Source organism: Rhinolophus hipposideros, assembly GCF_964194185.1.
Source record: "Rhinolophus hipposideros genome assembly, chromosome: 17".
Taxonomy (NCBI): Eukaryota; Metazoa; Chordata; class Mammalia; order Chiroptera; family Rhinolophidae; genus Rhinolophus; species Rhinolophus hipposideros.
In genome coordinates this window covers 42,445,101-42,463,652 of record NC_138063.1, presented here as the reverse complement: position 1 = coordinate 42,463,652, position 18,552 = coordinate 42,445,101, and the positions used below count along the sequence as shown (strand labels likewise).

The 18,552-nt window shown below is 35.1% G+C and overlaps 1 protein-coding gene across 4 annotated transcripts in view; it reads left to right on the top strand.

Moving 5' to 3' along the window:
* GREB1L (GREB1 like retinoic acid receptor coactivator) overlaps positions 1-18,552 on the top strand; it is a 252,007-nt gene that overhangs the window by 141,429 nt on the left and 92,026 nt on the right. For all 4 annotated transcript variants that reach the window (XM_081078878.1, XM_081078875.1, XM_081078876.1 and 1 more), the window contains 3 exons: positions 4,530-4,706; positions 9,103-9,279; positions 12,141-12,263. In XM_081078878.1, the coding sequence (XP_080935004.1) occupies positions 4,530-4,706; positions 9,103-9,279; positions 12,141-12,263 (477 nt within the window). The remainder of the gene's footprint in view (positions 1-4,529; positions 4,707-9,102; positions 9,280-12,140; positions 12,264-18,552) is intronic.

Here is an 18,552-nt window from a genome sequence, read left to right as displayed (position 1 = left end):
CTCCCATGATTGTGGGTGTTTTTAGCATAAAATAAGACATTTCCTCTTTTCATTGTCACAAATATTTCTTGGAAAAAAATTTTAAGAGGAGGAGACTGGAAAACATGTTTCTCATAGAATCCAGAATCCAGTCATTGTTAAATAATGATTACTTTTGACCTCTAGGTGTTCTAATAATCATAAATGGGAAACCCCTCAAAGACTGTAGTACTAAAAACTATGTGATTCTTAATTTGAATGGACTTTGTAGTTTTAACTTTGCCACAGAAATCACTCTGAAGTCATTTTTATTCCATAGGAAATCCTGCTTTCTTCAGATATTTCCACATTGTGTCTTCTTGACTCTATCTCTATTTAGCCCAGAACCAAAATTGTTCTCTTTCCCAGTAATCTCCCTTTTGCTGCAATATATTACTTTGAGAAATCTCATTGGAAATGTCATTCTCTAGTCATGGGTCACCTTTGTGGCTTGCAAAACCATGAATTTTAAGGATTCATTAGCAAATATGAGATAGGTGGATACTGTCATACATACCCCAGGGCTGGCAGGGGCTGGTATATCAAATGCCTCCAGGATTCAGCAAAAATAGGCAAGGAAGAAGCTATAGGACAGTGTTCTACATCAGACTGAGGGAAGGTAAAGCATTATATGAATCAGAGAGATGTTAATGAGGATATAGGAGCATCTAACTTGGACTAAAGAGACCTGAGTTCTATTCCACCTTTTTTACTTGCTGGGTATTTGACCCTGGGCCATTTTCTTAACCTTTATGAGTCCTAATTTCCTCATTTACATACTAAAGAGATTGGACTAGTTACCAATCTTCAACTCACAAATCTCTCTTATAGTAATATATAATCTTTTGAACCCCTTAGGGATTTAAAGACTAATTGTCATTACATAGCATGTGATGAAGAATTGATTTTTAGTAGAAAGTATTCCTTTTAGAGCAGCAAATTATTATACTATTTGATATTATTCATGCATACAAGAAAAAATTATCTACATTTTATCATTCAATAATTGCTGTTTAATTTAAATTGGTTGTATAAGAAAAAGAATGTTTTGTTGACAAATTCAAAAATTAAATGTTATACTTTTGGGGGTGGGGAGAAGAGTAGCCAAGTATATTTAAATGTTTTCCAGCATCAAAAAAAGTGTCAAAATCTACTTTTAATACTCCAAATTTGAATTTCTACATTTTAGAATTAAAAACATATACTGGTTTATTTTTTATAGTTTTTTCATTTTTGTTCTATATGATGAAAGTTTTAGGCTGCTGTTTGCAGAATTTCTCTGCAAACAATATGCTTTTCTCGCTCACTTGAAAAGCCAAGTTGGATTATAATCATTAAATGTTTACTTTAACAATGCTTTTTTTGGTGCCCTAGAAACATATTGGTGTATTTTATATAATCTTATTCAATGAGTGGGAGTGGAGATCTAACTTTCATAATTAGCAAACAGCAACTTTAGGCACATTCATAAAATGATTCTTTTGTGTTTATTAACAGATTCAGTGTTTCCTGAGCTTCCCATCATTAACCAACAAACCATTATGGGTATAAATAAAGTAACATATCAATACATATGACTTATAATACAAAGCACTTAAAATTCTGTTATAGTCAAAACTATACACTGATATGGGGTTCAACTGGGTGAGTCCTGAGTTCACTTAACTGTTTTTCACTGTCCCTACAGATGTAGGATGGAAGGTCCTCAGAACATTCTGTTTTAAAAGTAGGATATTACAGGGAACAAAATTTAGGTTACTACCCGATTCTGTATTTCTCAGGCTGCAGCTCTTTTTGCTCAAATAAATGCTTTAAAAAAATTAAATAAAGTAGGATATTAGAAGGGTTATTTATTAGGTTTCAGAAATTGGTAATGATGTCTATCTCAGTTGCACTAATAATTCCCAAGTATCCTGGAATACCTTTATGAATCCATGAGAGTTTGCTAACCACTTGTTTGTGAATGCTGAAATGCTGAATCTGATGATCTCCGGGTTCCATGTAGTTCTAGGGATCTAAAAAGGCTTGTCACAATTTGCAGATTGGTACAAATTGGTTGAGACTATGGTTCCATCTTGTCCACTCTTTCTAACAAGGAGTGAATCAAGGTTGTAGAAAGTTTGTATTGCTACTTAGTGACAAAGACAACTTCTCAAGCATTGTTTTCTATCAATAGGCGATCGTGAACCTCTCATCACTGAATTTATCTATACCTTTTGGGAAGATATTTTATATGTTCTGCCTTTTCTTCAGGGAAATGTGTTTCTAGATTTAATGTCTATATACAAATTAATAATTCCTTTGATTGAAATATAGTGCTCCTTTTAGGACTTTAAAATGCCTTCTAGATTTAGTATTTTAGAATTCAGTGAAAAGTTTGGGTTTACCCCTCACAGTTTTAATTCTATATTATAACTGTTTTTAGCTTCTCTTTTGCCTAGTTGAATGGTATACTTTTTGTCTGTTTTCATATAGTAAACTTCCCATGTCTCATATCACTGAACATTACTGCACTCATTATGTAACCTTTGGCAGGTTCCCTAATGTTTCTGAGCTTTAATTTCTCTTCTATGAAAAGGAGATAGTAGTCCCTACCTACAGGTGTTGAGAGGATTAAATAAAATGATCTATACAGTATTTAGCACTGTACCAAGCTTATGTAAAGTGCTCCATAAATTTTAGCTGCCATCAATATCATCATGTCATCACCATCATCATCAATTTCCAGCTTCCAAAGTTCAAAACAAATTGTGAGCCCTATCTCTTAAGGTGGGAGTAGCAGAATTTTTTTCAAGGGGTTCTATGTATCCATAGGCTCCAAAAATGTTGGTAAACTGAATAAATAATATGACTCACATATATAAATGACTATTTTTCAAATAAACATAGATGCTATTGTGAATAATAAAATACAGATTGATTTAAAATTGTTAAAGAATTCGCAATAATACTTTGATATTATTTCCTCAATTCACAGACACTGTAAGTTAAATTACATTTTTTTAATGTTAAAAGAGGATCTGCAAGCTTGAAATGGTTGAAACCTATTGTCTTTTTCATTTTAGTCTTTCTTCTGTTGACTTTTTCCAATTTTATTATGTCTGCTTTTCAGGTTTGATTATCCAGACCATATAGTAGATTTATATGCACCAGCTTTATGCCATGTTTAGATATTGTTTTCGTTTCTCATATACTAATGGATAGCATCTAATTGTTTGTTGGCAGTTGGTGAACATATTAATTGATGCTGAAAGAATATAGCATGGTTCTTCCCTACTTTGTGTTGAGCTATGATAATGGTGATCTTCGCAGGTTTGTGTGTGGGGAGTTAGGAGTCCATCCTCTTATCTCCTATAACTTCCTAAAATAACTTACATTTTTGTCCAGTCTCATTTGGTTGCACATGATAGAAACTCAAGTCAGACTAGCTTAGATCGAGTGAATAAGTTATTGAAAGGATTCCAAAGCGAAGGGTATCTTGACCAAACCATGGGAAAGGCAGATACAGCTGGACTTCAGGGATCTAAACTCTGCCAAAACATTCCCCAAGCTTCCTGTCTGTCTGTCAGACTTCTCTCACAGGGCAAGGAACAGAGCTGCCACAGAGCAAACATGCTCTTCCTGGCTCCATGTTCAGAAATTTTAGGGAAAAGGTTTTGATTGGCCTGGTTTCTATCAGGTGTCCACCCCTGGACTGGTCAACTATGGCCAGAAAAGTGGGATATTACAGTGGCCCAGCTTTGGTCAGGTGCCAGCTGCAGGTCAATCTGGAATATCACAACTCTCCAGGGGAATCACATGATTAGCGTGCAAGGAGGATCATTTTCCAGAAGATGTAGAGATCGGTGATTTGCAGCAAAAAATAGCTATCTTCTGTAATATTGTTTTGTGATAATCAGTTCCTTATACATTCTTCCAATTAACTAGAGGGAGATATCTGTATTCCCAGGCCTAGGATAACATCTGTTGCAAATGATTTTTTATAAATAATGAACTAATGAATACTGCAATACATTATGGAATCCAAAGTGGTTATGTAAGGTTTTATTATGTCATGTCATAACTAGTGAAAATAACCTAACAGTTCTGAGTTCTGGTTCTGGCCCATTCATTTTGTGAGTCACCAAACTCTGAGCTTCAGTCTCTTCCTACGTGAAATGGAGAGGATCTCTGTTCTATGTTTGTCCCCATTTAGAGAAGTAAACTTGAGTTGAAAGTTAAAATGCTACATTACATGAACATAAAAATTACATACGGTTTTTGAAGTTTGCTGTATATTTATCATTTCCTTACTTGTGGACAGAAAATATAAATACTGTCAATGTTAGCTGAACCAGTCAGAAATACCTCCTTTTAAAGCCTTTTCAGCTCTGCTCACAACAGCATATATGATAGATTTGTCTTCTAGTTAGAGTATATGAACTTTAAATTTAGTCCTTAATAGGGATTCCCCTGGGTGATAAAGAGTTACAACTTCCGTAAACATTTGTGTCCTTTTTACTGGTTTTTAGGTTTTTGTCAAGCAGGAAAGGATTTGCGTTTGGTATCTCTGTGTATGGAACAAATTGACATCCCAGCAGGATTCCTCCTGGTGGGGGCAAAGTCTCCCAATCTTCCTGAACACATCCTGGTGTGTGCTGTAGACAAGCGATTTCTACCGGATGATCATGGAAAAAATGCACTTTTAGGTGAGTATCTCACACCTATAAAATTTCTCCTTCTAAGATGAAGGAGTTAAAATACAAGTTTATTTTAAATGATCACAGAATCTTTTTTTAAATCACAGAATTGGTTTGGGATTATACCATTTAGTTCAAGTATGAAAATTTTATTTTAGTAACTTCTTTAAAGTTAGCTCTATTATTCATTCTAAAAACACTCCCTTTAATGAAGAGACTTTTTAAAACAGGCAATAAAGGACAGAATGCAATTTATCAAAAGTTAATATTTTGTAAAACAAAATAGGATTCACTCTCTATAGAGTCATTGATCGGGATCTGATGTCAAGTCAACTCTCAATTATTCAGCTGTGGATTATCCACTTAGTAAGTTATCTGTAGGTTTTTTTCATACTACATTATTCCTAATTACAGTTGGTTGATGTGATTATCACTTTATGTTTAGCTTTAGCTTATCCAAAATAATTAGAGAAATATATATATGGTATAAAATATATACCTTTATCAGAATTGTTTACGGTCTACTTTGAGTCTGGGCTTTTTTCACAACATAGCTTCTCTACATCATGGGAAATAAAGAGTGAATTTATTTTTTAAATTATTCTTAATAATTAAAAAGACAAATAAGAGGACACATGAAGTTTGTTGCTTTTTTTGCTGCTGTGTTTCCCACGATTTGCTTTTATTTCTCAGAATATCTCTTGCTGTAAATGGACAAATACTTGTAGATATTTTCAGCACAAATATCAGTAAAAAAGGGAAAAGAAGAGGACAAAGAATTCCACTGTTGTATTGATTGTAAGGCATATTTTTGTTTTGTTTGATGCATTCTTCCTAGTTATACGGTGTCATCAGAAAGTCTAGAAATACATAAATCATTGTCTTGCGTCAGAAAGTGACCCTGCACATGATTTATAAAGGTTCCTTAAATTGCAGTTCAAAGCCTTCGCTTGGTTCATAGAAAAAGTGACAATTTTTATTTTTCATAAGGTGCTCATAAAAAAATGCTCATTTTATTTTTCTTTTAGTGAAATTGAATGCATGGTTTAATATAGAAGCCTAATGGTAAAGTTTATATATTGCACTAAATTAGAAGGTCCAAGTACTCATTTTTTCATTCATTCATTCTTTCAACAATATTTGTTCAAAATGTACTGTATGACGGAAATCATGCTAGGCTATGATATGGGGGACGCAAAAATGATAAGACACTTTTCCTCACAAAAAAGATGTCCTTTTCCTCACAGAGCTAACAGCCTAGTTGGCTATAGTAAAAAAAAAAACAAAAAAACAGTCTTTGGGAAACTTCTTTTTAGCATATTAAAAGCATCATAATTCCATTCAATGGAACAGTTCCTATGCAGCTTGACTACAGACCAAAAAAAAAAAAATCTCTCATAATGCTTTCTGCTCAATAATTCTTCAAGACTAGAGGAATCTTCCTAGAATACTAGAATACACCATGGAAAGGACACAGAAAACACCATCAAAATAAGATTTCATAATCCTATGTAATCAGGCATATGAGACCAAAGACGATAGGCTTTGGAATTGGAGCTGGGTTTAAATCCCACTTTGCCACTTAGCACTTGAAGAACTTGGGCAAACGACTTATCCTCTTGAAGTCTCAGATTCCTCATTTGTATAAAGGAGCCAATAATGCCTACCTTGCAGGGTTGTAAAGACCAAATCAAATGATATTTATAAGGCACCCATTCAACACAGTGTACTTGCTCTTTAAATGGTATTCTGCCATTTTATCAGATTTATTAAATATATTTAAAGACATGGAACTTTGCTTACTTTCTTTACTCTTTAGATAGACATGTTTTTATTAACCACTTTTCCAGGTAAAAGTACAGTGCAACAAAATGGTAGAAGTTTTTTTCTTAGACAAGCACATTGTTGAGATTTTTATATATCAGTACTCCTTTGTCCAAAAGTTAATATTCATCCAACATTTATTGCTTATGATGGATGATTTTAGTATGCATTAAGATATAGTGGGGAAAATTTTCAATTTCAGATATTCTAGAATCCCTGTGGACTTCAATAACAACGCATCTAAATTTTTAGATGAATTATGCAGATTCCGAAGACTGGGGGAATTGATTTAAAAATATATTGATCCCGTTGGCAGTGCTTGTGTCCCAAATCTACTAGGCAATTGGAAGGCTTGATTGCCAAAAAAACTAGAAAGGTAATTTGGCTGTAAGAGGTGTTGTTTTTTTGTAATGATGACAGTAAAAACAGCAGAAAAAAATCTCTCTTGGACCAAGGCTAATACTGAAACCACACAGTTTTAAAAATAGACTGTAGGATTCTAACTCTTTTATATTGTTAATTATCAATTTGAAGTTTCTCTTCTCTGAAGATTATCCGAGATCCATTGCTTTTCTTCCTCTTCACGTGATCTTGCTTTTTCACCTCAAAGGTAGACAGAGGAAAAGATAAAAGATAAAAACCCAACCTCAATACTTTGTTAATTCTAATTCTCACACTAATCTTTTATGAACTACTTGAGCCTATCAGTTAAAGCCTCTCTCTTTTTTTGACACTGTCTTTAATTATTTTGGCTGAAAGGTTTTTGTAGCTTTGTACTGTGTTTTAGTTGTGGTACACCTGCCTCACAAGTCAGGTAATTTTCCATCAAAGCTTGATAATCACACAATATAAGTTACACAGAGGCAGTGATTTTTGTCTACTTAGTTCCATGCTGAAAACCTGGTCGCTAAAACAATACTTAGCACATAGAGTACAACAAGTATTTGTTGGATGGATGGATGGATGGCTTTCTTTAGGAACTTAGTGAACTATACAGCCATTGAAAATTTTTGGGGGAGCCTACAGCTCAAAGGTATTAGAAAAATAGCCAAATGCTCTCAAATGCAATCCATGTCTGAATATATTTTAAATAACTTACACAATTACATTAATGTTTATATTTCCATAAAGTAATAATAATAAACTAATTATACAGAATTACTAATTTTATGTAACTGATCACAGGTTATAACTATCTCTTGTTCACCAATGTTATTCCAGTGTTTAGCACAATGCCTGGCATATAGGTAGGTGGTCAATGAATAATTATTGCATAAATAATAATGAATTGGACTGCCAATTCTAAATGCTCTGAATTGTCACCATTCTGAGATTGGGACATTGTAAGACATTAATGTCTCTAATCCTGGCCTTTCTCTTCTCTCCTTATCTGTCTTTGTTAATTATGTAACAGGTTGGTTTGGGGGTTTAAAAAGGAATGTGTCACTTCATCAGTGAATTTATTTTCAATTAGTTATTTGTACTCGTATATAGAGATATTGTTTTTATGAACTTTAGAATGCCCTTTCTTATTTACAACTTTTTGTCCTGTTCACTATATGACAGTACATGTGTGCTGTTCTCATCAGTCACAACCAGACGAACTCACTCTCCTATCTGCCTTTATATATTAAGGGGGGACTGAAAAATTTATTTCCAATAAAGTAAAGCATGGCTCCTCATCCTTTGAGCCTTCTCCATTTCTTCTTCTATGTACCCTGCTGTAAGCAGGTCACGGAAAGTTTTATTTTGTTTTCTTGATCTGAGTGAGAATTGTTTGAATGTTAGATCTCATGAAATAATCTAATTTGAGTAAAAGGGGTTTGAATGAAGAGAAAATGGGAATCTGAAGGAACTCATGCCAGAAAGTACAGCTCGATCTCATAGAAACTGGAAAGTTGACAATGTCCTGAGGTTACACATCACAGCCCATCCTCACCTATCTGCAGACCAACTTCCTTTTCACATTTCTGTTTGTTCTTTCCCACACCTTAGTTGACCTGTGGTTGACATGGTTCGAATTCAGGTTCCAATTTTACAAAACCTTATAAATTTAGAGTCCAGTACCATCTGACTGACTCTTAGTAATTATTTCAAAGTGTCAGGAGAGAGACTCTGACTGCCCCAGATTGGGTCCGATATCGGTCCACAGCCTAATCAGCTGTGGCCTTGGAGGCAAGTCCTCATGATGGGCAGGGCAGAGAACCCAGGCCAGCAGATTCTCTAAGAGGGGAATGTGTAGGGAGGGCATAATGGACATCTCTAGAACCAAACTTTTTCATATTTTTATGTCAAATATATAAATACTATCACATGGTACTATCCACTCTAAAGGGATAACCACTATCCCTTCAGAGCATTAAAAAATTTTTAAATTATTTTCAGTCTTTTATTATTATGAAATAACTCTGCTAAAACAAATTTTGTACTTGTTTTTTTTTTCCTTTGAGCTATTTCCTTGAAAGTCAGAAGTTTTCAAGTCAGAGGTCAAAGACTGTGAATATTTCTGTGCTTCTTATACGTAAAGGTATTGTACCAATCAATATACAAGGCCACCAGTAACTGGTTTTCCACCTTTCAGGGTTTTCTGGAAACTGTATCGGCTGTGGAGAAAGAGGATTTCGGTATTTCACAGAGTTTTCCAACCACATTAACTTGAAGCTCACCACCCAGCCAAAGAAGCAGAAGCACTTAAAGTACTACCTAGTCAGAAGCTCCCAGGGTGTACTGTCAAAGGGACCTCTTATCTGCTGGAAAGGTAGTGTCAACGCCAGAGAGGGAGAGGGAGGGGAAGGGAATGAGGATATTACCATAATGACAGGTGGCCCATGCAGGGTTCGGAATTCAGGTGTAATACGGATAAATATCCCAAGTTCAGAATGCTGTACAAAGATATAAAGCCCTCTGGAAGGTTATATGACTAGCTTTTGATTTTCAATAGAGATTATTCAAGTTTAGCAAAGTATATGTCTCTGTGTCTCTTGGGAGAGTGGAGTGCCCCTGTCAGGAAAAAAGTGGACTCTTTCTAGCTCTTCTGTCATTTAGAGAGGACTTCAAAGTGTCAGTTTCCTGGTTACATGCTCTTTCTACTTTATTTAACAGGTTCTTTAGTAGTTTTCAAGCATCTCTATATTTTTTATTTTAATTAAAACTAAGCATACTTTAGAATAATGTACTCTTCATAATACCTGGGAAATTTTTGTTTCTTTTCAGTTAGGAAGAACTTAACCAACTTATTTATAGAAATGAATCCAGTGGAAACTTTACATCTTCATGTGTTTGATAGGATTTAACACAAGTTCTTTTCAGTATTTTAATGCAGGCGGATATCTAATCCTTATTCTTTTGAGCAGTTTCTTAGATGCTGAGATTTTTCTCAGTTATTAATATTATATTATTAAAGACAATATAATAATTGTTTTTAATGTTTCCATTTGTTGTCTGTGCAAGATTTTGGCCTGACCATGAAAAATAGCATAGTAAATCCAAATTACAACTTCAGATTGCCTCTGAGTCTTTCACCATAATTACTCTCGGTTACATTTGAAATGACATTATATAACTCCTTAGGAAATGGCTATATGTTCTAAGCCAGGTATCATTAGAACTTAAAGCTTGTAGCCACTGAATCATAAGCATAGTGAATTATAGATAATTCTTTATCCTAACAAAGTCTAAAGAATTTTCCTCTAGAAAAGCTGTTTTAAATGTCATGAGCCCTAATAAAACAGTAAAAATAGGATAGGTACGAGTATTGCCTCCCTGACTTTTAAATGCCCTTTTAAGCTTTTGTTTTAGAAGTTAAAATATTTTTAATTTCTTATTTAGTGCTCAATGTCAATTCTTCTTTCTGGGAAAGAATAATATCTATGAAATATTTTATGATACAATGATCCCAGATGGCTTCTGAAGCCTCACATTTATAGCAATTGCTATTTTGGAATAGGAATTATACACACACATACACACACACACACATACAAACATATGCAATCAATTTACAAATATGCACATAATGTGGAAATATTTGTTTAGGCCAAATACAATAGCTTTTCAAGGAAGGTCATAGCATAGAAGGTGATAGAAAACTATCTCCAACCCTTGCATGTATCTGATAAACTTGGAAACTCTCCAAAGGAACTTTTATAATTAACTTTGTCATTTACAACGATTTTTATTTTGTTTCACGTGCTATCTTTGTTTTTATTTTTTTTATTAAAGTTTATTTGGGTGACAATGGTTAGTAAAGTTACATAGATTTCGAGTGTATAATTCTGTAATACGAGTCTGACAATTAAGTTCACAAACTCATCCTAGAAAAAGTGCTACATACCTCATTGCTGAATATCACTACAAACACCTTCAAAGTACTCCCCTTGGGAAGCTATGTACTGATGCCAGCACCTAGTCCACCCTTCAAAGCAATTTTGGAACTCTTTTTCTGGAATGGCCATCAGAGCTGTCATCGTTATTACCCTTGATGTCCTGAATGTCATCAAAATGTCTTCCTGTCAACATTTCATTTATCTTCAGGTAAAGGAAGAAGCCATTGGGGGCCAGATCAGGTGAGTAGGGAGGATGTTCCAATACAGTTATTTGTTTACTGGCTAAAAACTCCCTCATAGACAGTGCCGTGTGAGCTGGTGCATTGTCGTGATGCAAGAGCCATGAATTGTTGCCGAAAATTTCAGGTCATCTACCTTTTTCACGCAGTCTTTTAGGCACTTCCAATGGTAAACTTGATTAATTGCTTGATCAGTTGGTACAAATTATTAATGAATAATCCCTCTGATATCGAAAAAGGTTAGCAACATCATTGCAACAAGTTTGCAAACTTAATTGTCAGACCTCGTACATCATCTTTAAAACTAATGTGGTATAACATATAGTATAATTTGGTTGGAAGTTACAGGCCCATATGTCATAGTATTTGCTATCTACCCGAACCAGTACAAGGTATTATTAAAATATAACAGAGACCCATATTGGCTTAATTAAAATGAAGGTTGGTGTTGCATGATCAGTAATCACCTTGAATATTGTCTACCTATTTCCTTTAATAAGAACAGAAAATAATAATAATTTGAGCATTTCTAATTTTTCTATACTGCCTATAAGTTTTTCCTTGCTTCTGCTTTTGGACATAAATTAAAGTTGAGGTGAGAAAGTTGAAGGCAATGTAGATGGACTCTAGGTAACTCTTCCACAGTTAAATCAATCCTAGATAGCAGGTTACTGGTGTTTGAAAGCTTATTGAATTTTTATAAATTATTGATATTTTAACCTGTCTTATCCATAAAACTAATATGACTAATAGTATATTAGTTATGAGTAATTCTTGCTCTCGGAACTCATCTGGGTAACAAAAGTCTGATTGCTCTTTGTAACCATTTCTTTGCCTTCTAATCATGACATTTTGCCCTAGGAAGACAAATTGTGTTCACCATGTTGAACATTCTGTTGGAGTCAGGATTAGGCAAAGGGGAACCTCGGATAAGGAAAGAGGTTGCCACTTAAGGAGCAGCAATTTATTTTGGAGATTGTCTGGATTGTGTCCCTAGCACCTGTTTTAACAAAATACTGGTCTCCTCACATAATATAATTCTTACTCTTTTCCAGAATGTAGAAGCCGACAATCCTCTGCTACTTGCCATTCCATTAAGCCAAACTCTTCAGTGTCATCAACTGTGACCCCAGAAAATGGCACAACTAATGGATACAAATCAGGATTCATTCAGACAGGTAAGGAATATTTTCTCTTGGAATTTTAAGCAGCAGATGCATATTTAATGAGGCACTTAAAACTTACTGTTGGCTGGTTTGTATAGAAATATTTTAAAATAGAGGTAAATTACTTGAGTTACTATTAGAATTAGAACTCAGCATTGAGATAGGTCAATCTGTGGGTGATTAGAGCTCCAAGTCCTGCCAATGCTAAGAAAGAGATAGAGAAAGGAACTAATCATTTGTAGGAAGTTGAGCTCAAGCATAGGACCTGTCTCTAGAGGATTCTAACAGGAGGCAATAAGTGGGGAAAGTCTGAGGCATAGCAATCATGTGGCATGTATTGGGCACATGCTCATGATGACTGGTGTTCTAGGGCAAGGCTCTCACTAAGCCTACAGAACATTACAGGAAGTATTGCACCAACTAGGATACAAAGTAATGTCCCAATGTAGGACTGAAGATCACAACGGAAGAATTCTGTATTAGGTTCTAGTTTCTAGTGATTCAAGATAGAGGCCTGGATATGAATAACCAGATAAAATTTTAGTGCCTGAAACCAAGTTCCAGTATCAGAGCAGGATCAGCAGAGTGGACGATCTGATACTGAGCAGATAAGTTACTAGTTTAAGGCTTCTAAAAATTCCTTCAGATAGACTGCACTTATCCTGAGGACAGGATAAGGCTCCAGGTGAGGATTAATGTTCCCAGGTGGCTGGAGGGCTGTAACTGAAGAGATTGCTATAGTATTTGAGAAAATTATTCGAAGCAGTCTAGTTTATATCTTAGGCAAGAAGTGAAGTATTTTAAAAGAATTTGTGGATTTTCTTTTTCAATTCACTGTTGTGTGTGTGTGTGTGTGTGTGTGTGTGTGAAGTACCATTTACTCATCTGATATGCAAACTTCATAGCATACGCGCTTTGCCAGTGTCCACTTAACCACAAGTGGGTAAGAAAACTGTTGTCACTTATTTCACTACTTAACATTCCTCTTTCAAATTTATGTGAAATTCCCAAGAGCTGGTAAGTTGTTTCTACTTATTTTCAAGGTAGAAGTGATTATTAGAATATGTTATCAACATGAGCAATGATTATAAGGCTGACTTTATATGGGACACTTCCTGCTGTGTGTCCACACTCAGCTAAGTCCACTTCATTCTGGATTTAAAAAGTCTAACTTATCAACTGTCCAAGAAATTTAGATAGAGGTTGTGACCTAAGAGCAGAAAACATTTCTCTTTTGAATAAATGAGAGAACATCATGTCATTAACTATTCAAGAAAGAAAAAAGCTGGCATTTGGCTCTTGGCATTGAAAGATTAGCCTTCATGGGGGTGGCAGGTTAGCTCAGTTGGTTGGAGCGCGGTGCTCTTAACAACAAGGTTGCCGGTTGGATCCCCACATGGGCCACTGTGAGCTGCACCTTCCACAACTAGATTGAAACAACTACTTGACTTGGAGCTGATGGGTCCTGGAAAAACACACTTAAAAGAAAAAGAAAAGGCTAGCCTTTGTTACAATAATGATAAACCACATCTCTCCTAGAATATTATTTTAGTAATTTGATTGATTCTGTGGTATAGTTTCTGCCATTAGACCTTGGGGCTAGTGAAATATGATTTTAAAACTACAATATTAAAAATGAATATTTTATTCCAACAAAAAAACTTATCAAGTGTTTATTATATTCTAAGATCCTGGTCAGATGCTGTAAGGCAGGGTTCCAGTACTTGAATGATGGCTCTAAAGATTTAAAAACCACTCATATAAGGGTAAAAGGACAATAAAACATGTTACCTTTCCTAAGAGGAAGAGGTGGGTATGTAAATAACCAGTTGTACCTGAAAATAATGAAAAGATATTAAAATGTCAATAAACAATAATGCAAAAAAGCTAAAAAATAAGCAGTAATGCAGTTTTAATTACAGTCATGTGCCATATGACATTTCGGTCAATCATGGACTACATATATGACAGTGGTCCCGTAAGATTATAATGGATTATATGCAAAAAATTTGTTTGCAATATTGGAAGAAAAAGCTGGACCTGACTATAATGTTGAATTTACTGCTAGCTCTGGGTAATTAAATTGAGAAGGAAATTCAGCATGCTATTTACCTGCCTTCTGCCCTCCCCACTCCCCATACTCTCTTTCTCTCTCTCTCTCTCTCTCTCACGCTCTCTCTCTCTCTCTCTCTCACACACACACACACACACACACACACACACACACACACACACAAGCATGCCCCCTACGCTCTCTCCCATCTTCTCTCCCTTTCCATTTTATTATTTCTCATCTCAAGCTTTATTTCTCTGGGTCTCTTTTGACTTCTGCTCTCCCTTACTGTCCCCTTCTCTTCCTTACCTCTCTCTCTCTTCCTCCCTCCCTCCTCGTGATGTCCACTCTCTCTCCAACAGCACCTCCTTCCACAAACTTCCCCCATCCCTCCACCAATGAACGCATACACACACTTTTATCTTTTGTATGGTGTTTTTACTGTACCTTTTCTATGTTTAGATATGTTTAAATACCATTATGTTATAATCGCCTATAGTATTAAGTATAGTAACATGCTGATTAGGTTTGTACCGCAGGAGCAATAGGCTATACCATCTAGGTTTGTGTAAGTCACTCTATGATGTTCACACAATGACAGAATCATCTAATGACACATTTTTCAGAATGTATCTCTATCGTTAAGTGACACATGACTATATACCAGGAAATATGTTTTGAAAACAAATGTTGCTCTGAAATGGAAGAAATCAAGATTCAGGCTTTAGCAAAAGCTCTATCAGTTGTGATGAAGAGACACAGGCAAGTCACTGACTCACAGTGAACACAAGTGGCAAAGATTTCTGCCAATATTCTTTTGTATCCCTTGTGCTGGTGAGTGTGGTAATTTGACCATGAAATTAGCTAGTAACAATTTTAGGTGCAATCCAGAGAATTTAATAGAAGAAAGTGCCTTTTAAAATGAGGAGTTTAAAAAAAATAAATAAATAAAATGAGGAGTTTATCTAAAACTTTGATAAACTGTTTATAGAGTCTTCAACAATAATTTCTTCCTACATATAATGAAAGTAATAGTCTGTAAGAATTTCATGTTAGCACTATTCACTGCAAACATTAGAGTAGGCAACATCTCTTTAGTTAATAGAGATTCATCCTTCTATAGGAGATTGCCTTCTTAATTTGCAATCAGTGACTGCCTCTAATCTACATTTCTTAGCCTGAAATGTAGGCACATAGTATTTGAAGAATGGATTAACTTACTATTTGCACAGCTTTGTCTTGAATTTCAACTGCCATGCTGTAGATGTTCTATTCTAGTTGTCTTGCTGCATATCCCTTGCATATTTTCTTTCAGCATGTTTATGTCATTGATAATTCAAATTTTAGTCAACAATCCTGGTAAAATATCTTATCATTTTCACTGAAGGTGGCTATATAATTACATACCTACATTATAATACAAATACACACCTACATACAAATACATACCTACATACCTAAATACAAATACATACCTACATACAAATACACACACACCTCACACACACACACACAGCACATACACACACACACAAATGTATTGTGTTAAATCCAAACAAGAATTCAAGAATAGATGAAAAAAATGTTTGCCTAACCCAAGATCTTTAAGGATTCTTTTCCATGTTTTCTTCTAAAAGTTTTTTGTTTTGTTTTATCTCTTGCATTAAAATATATGAGGCATTTTGAGTTAATTTTGTGGGTGGTATGAGGTGAGCATCTAAGTTCATCTTTTTACATATGGATATTCAATGATCACAGCATCATCTTTGAACAGACTATCTTCTTGTTGGGGAATTGCATGCGTCAAAAATCAATTAACTATAAATATAAGGATATATTTCTGGGAAAATTGATAAAATGGACCTCATTAAAATTTAAGAATTTTATACTTCAAAAGATAGCATTAAGAAAATGAAAAGATAGTGAATCTTGCTTTGTAGGGTCAGCCCCTGCACAACATTTCCTCCACTGATGTGATGGCCAGTCCTCACAACCAATCAGCCTGAGAATCAATACCTCCCATTGACAGGCCAACAGCAATCAAGGCTCAACTATAACAGGAGGGCACACACAACCCACAAAAGGGGCATACCTGGAGTACCCAGCCCAGGTGACCAGGGAGACTGTGTCACTGGGTTCCATAGGATACCTACTACTTAAGGCCACTCTACCAAGACTGAGAGACATAGCAGCTCTACCTAATACATAGAAACAAACACAGGGAAGCAGGCAAAATGGGGAAACAAAGACACATATCCCAACTGAAAGAATAGAACAAGGCTCTAGAAAAATAACTAAACAAAATGGAGACAAGTGATTTACCAGATGCAGAGTTCCAAACACTGGTTGTAAATAAGAATGCTCAGTGATCTCAAGGAGAACTTCAACAAAGAGATAGGAAATGTAAAAATGGAGATAGAAAACATAAAAAAAAAAGAACCAGTCAGAAATGAAGAATACAATAACTGAAATGAAGACTATGTTTGAGGGAACCAGCAGTAGATTAGATGAAACAGAGGATCCAATCAGTGATTTGGGAGACAAGGTAGCAGAAAACACCCAATCAGAACAGCAAAAAGAACAAAGAATCCAGAAAAATAAGCATAGCTTAAGGGGCCTCTGGGAGAAAAGTCAAGTGTACCAACATTAACATCATAGGGGTACCAGAAGGAGAAGAGAGTAAGGAAATGAAAACCTATTTGAATAAATAATGACAGAAAACTTCCCTAACCTGGTGAAGGAAATGGACATACAAGCCCAGAAAGCACAGAGAGACCCAAACAAGATGAACCCAAAGAGGTTCACACTGAGATACATCACAATTAAAGTGCCAAAGATTAAATACAAAAAGAGAATTTTCAAAGCAGCAAGAGAAAAGCAGTTGGTTCCCTACAAGGGAGCTCCTATAAGACTGTCAGCTGATTTCTCAACAAAAACTTTACAGACCAGAAGAGATTGGCAGGAAATATTCAAATGATGAAAAACAAGGACATAAAACCAAGATTACTCTACCCAGCAAAGCTAACATTTAGAATGAAAGGATAGATAAAGAGCTTCCCAGACATGAAAAAGCTAAAAGAGTTCATCACCATCAAATCAGTATTACTGGAAATGTTAAAGGGACTTCTTTAAGAAGAAGAAGAAAAAAATATCAAAAATGTGAATCATAAAATGGCAATAACTACATATCTATCAACAATTACTTTAAGTGTAAATGGATTAAATGCTCCAATCAAAAGATATAGGGTGGCTGAATGGATAAGAAAGCAAGGCCCTCACATATGCTCCCTACAAGAGATGCACTTCAGATCAAAAGACACACACAGACTGAAAATAAAGGAATGGAAAAAGATATTTCGTGGAAATGGAAACAACAAAAAAAAGCTGGGTAGCAATACTTATGCCAGACAAAAGAGACTGTAAAACAAAGGCTGTTACAAGAAAGAAGGACCCAGTAATTTCACTTCTGGGCATTTATCTGAAGAAATCCAAAACACTAATTCGAAAAGACATGTGCATTTGTATGTTTATTGCACCTTTATTTACAATAGCCAAGATATGGAAGCAGCCTAAATGTCCATCAGTTCATGAATGGATAAAGAAGAAGTGGTACATACTAGGGGTGCCAAAAGAATGTATACACATTTTAAGTGATGTTATCTATGTATTACAGTAGCAATGTGTAGTATGACGTTCACTCAAAAGATGGTGTTATTCAAATTAATAGTAGTATCATCATACAACAGGTTATCGGTATATATTGAGTATTACAATTTTAATACAGGTTTTTCCTTTCTTAAAATGTGTGTACATTTTTTTGGCACCCTCTGTATATACCATAGAATATTACTCAGCCATAAAAAAGAATGAAACCTTGCCATCTGCAACAGACGACATGGATGGACCTAACTGGTATTATGCTAAGTTAAGTCAGTCAGAGAAAGACAAACACCATATGATTTCACTTATATGTGGAATCTGAAAAAACAAAGTAAACGAACAAACAAAACAGAAACAAACCCATAGATACAGAGAACATTTTGATGGTTGCCAGATGGGAGGGGGTTGGGGGGTGAGTGAAAAAGGGAAAGGGATTAAAATATACAAATTGGTAGCTACAAAATAGTCATGGGGATGTAAAGTGTCAGATGGGTACTAGATTTATTGGGGTGATCACTTTGTGATTTATATAAATGTCTAATCACTATGTTGTACACCTGAAACATATAATATTGTATGTCAGCTATA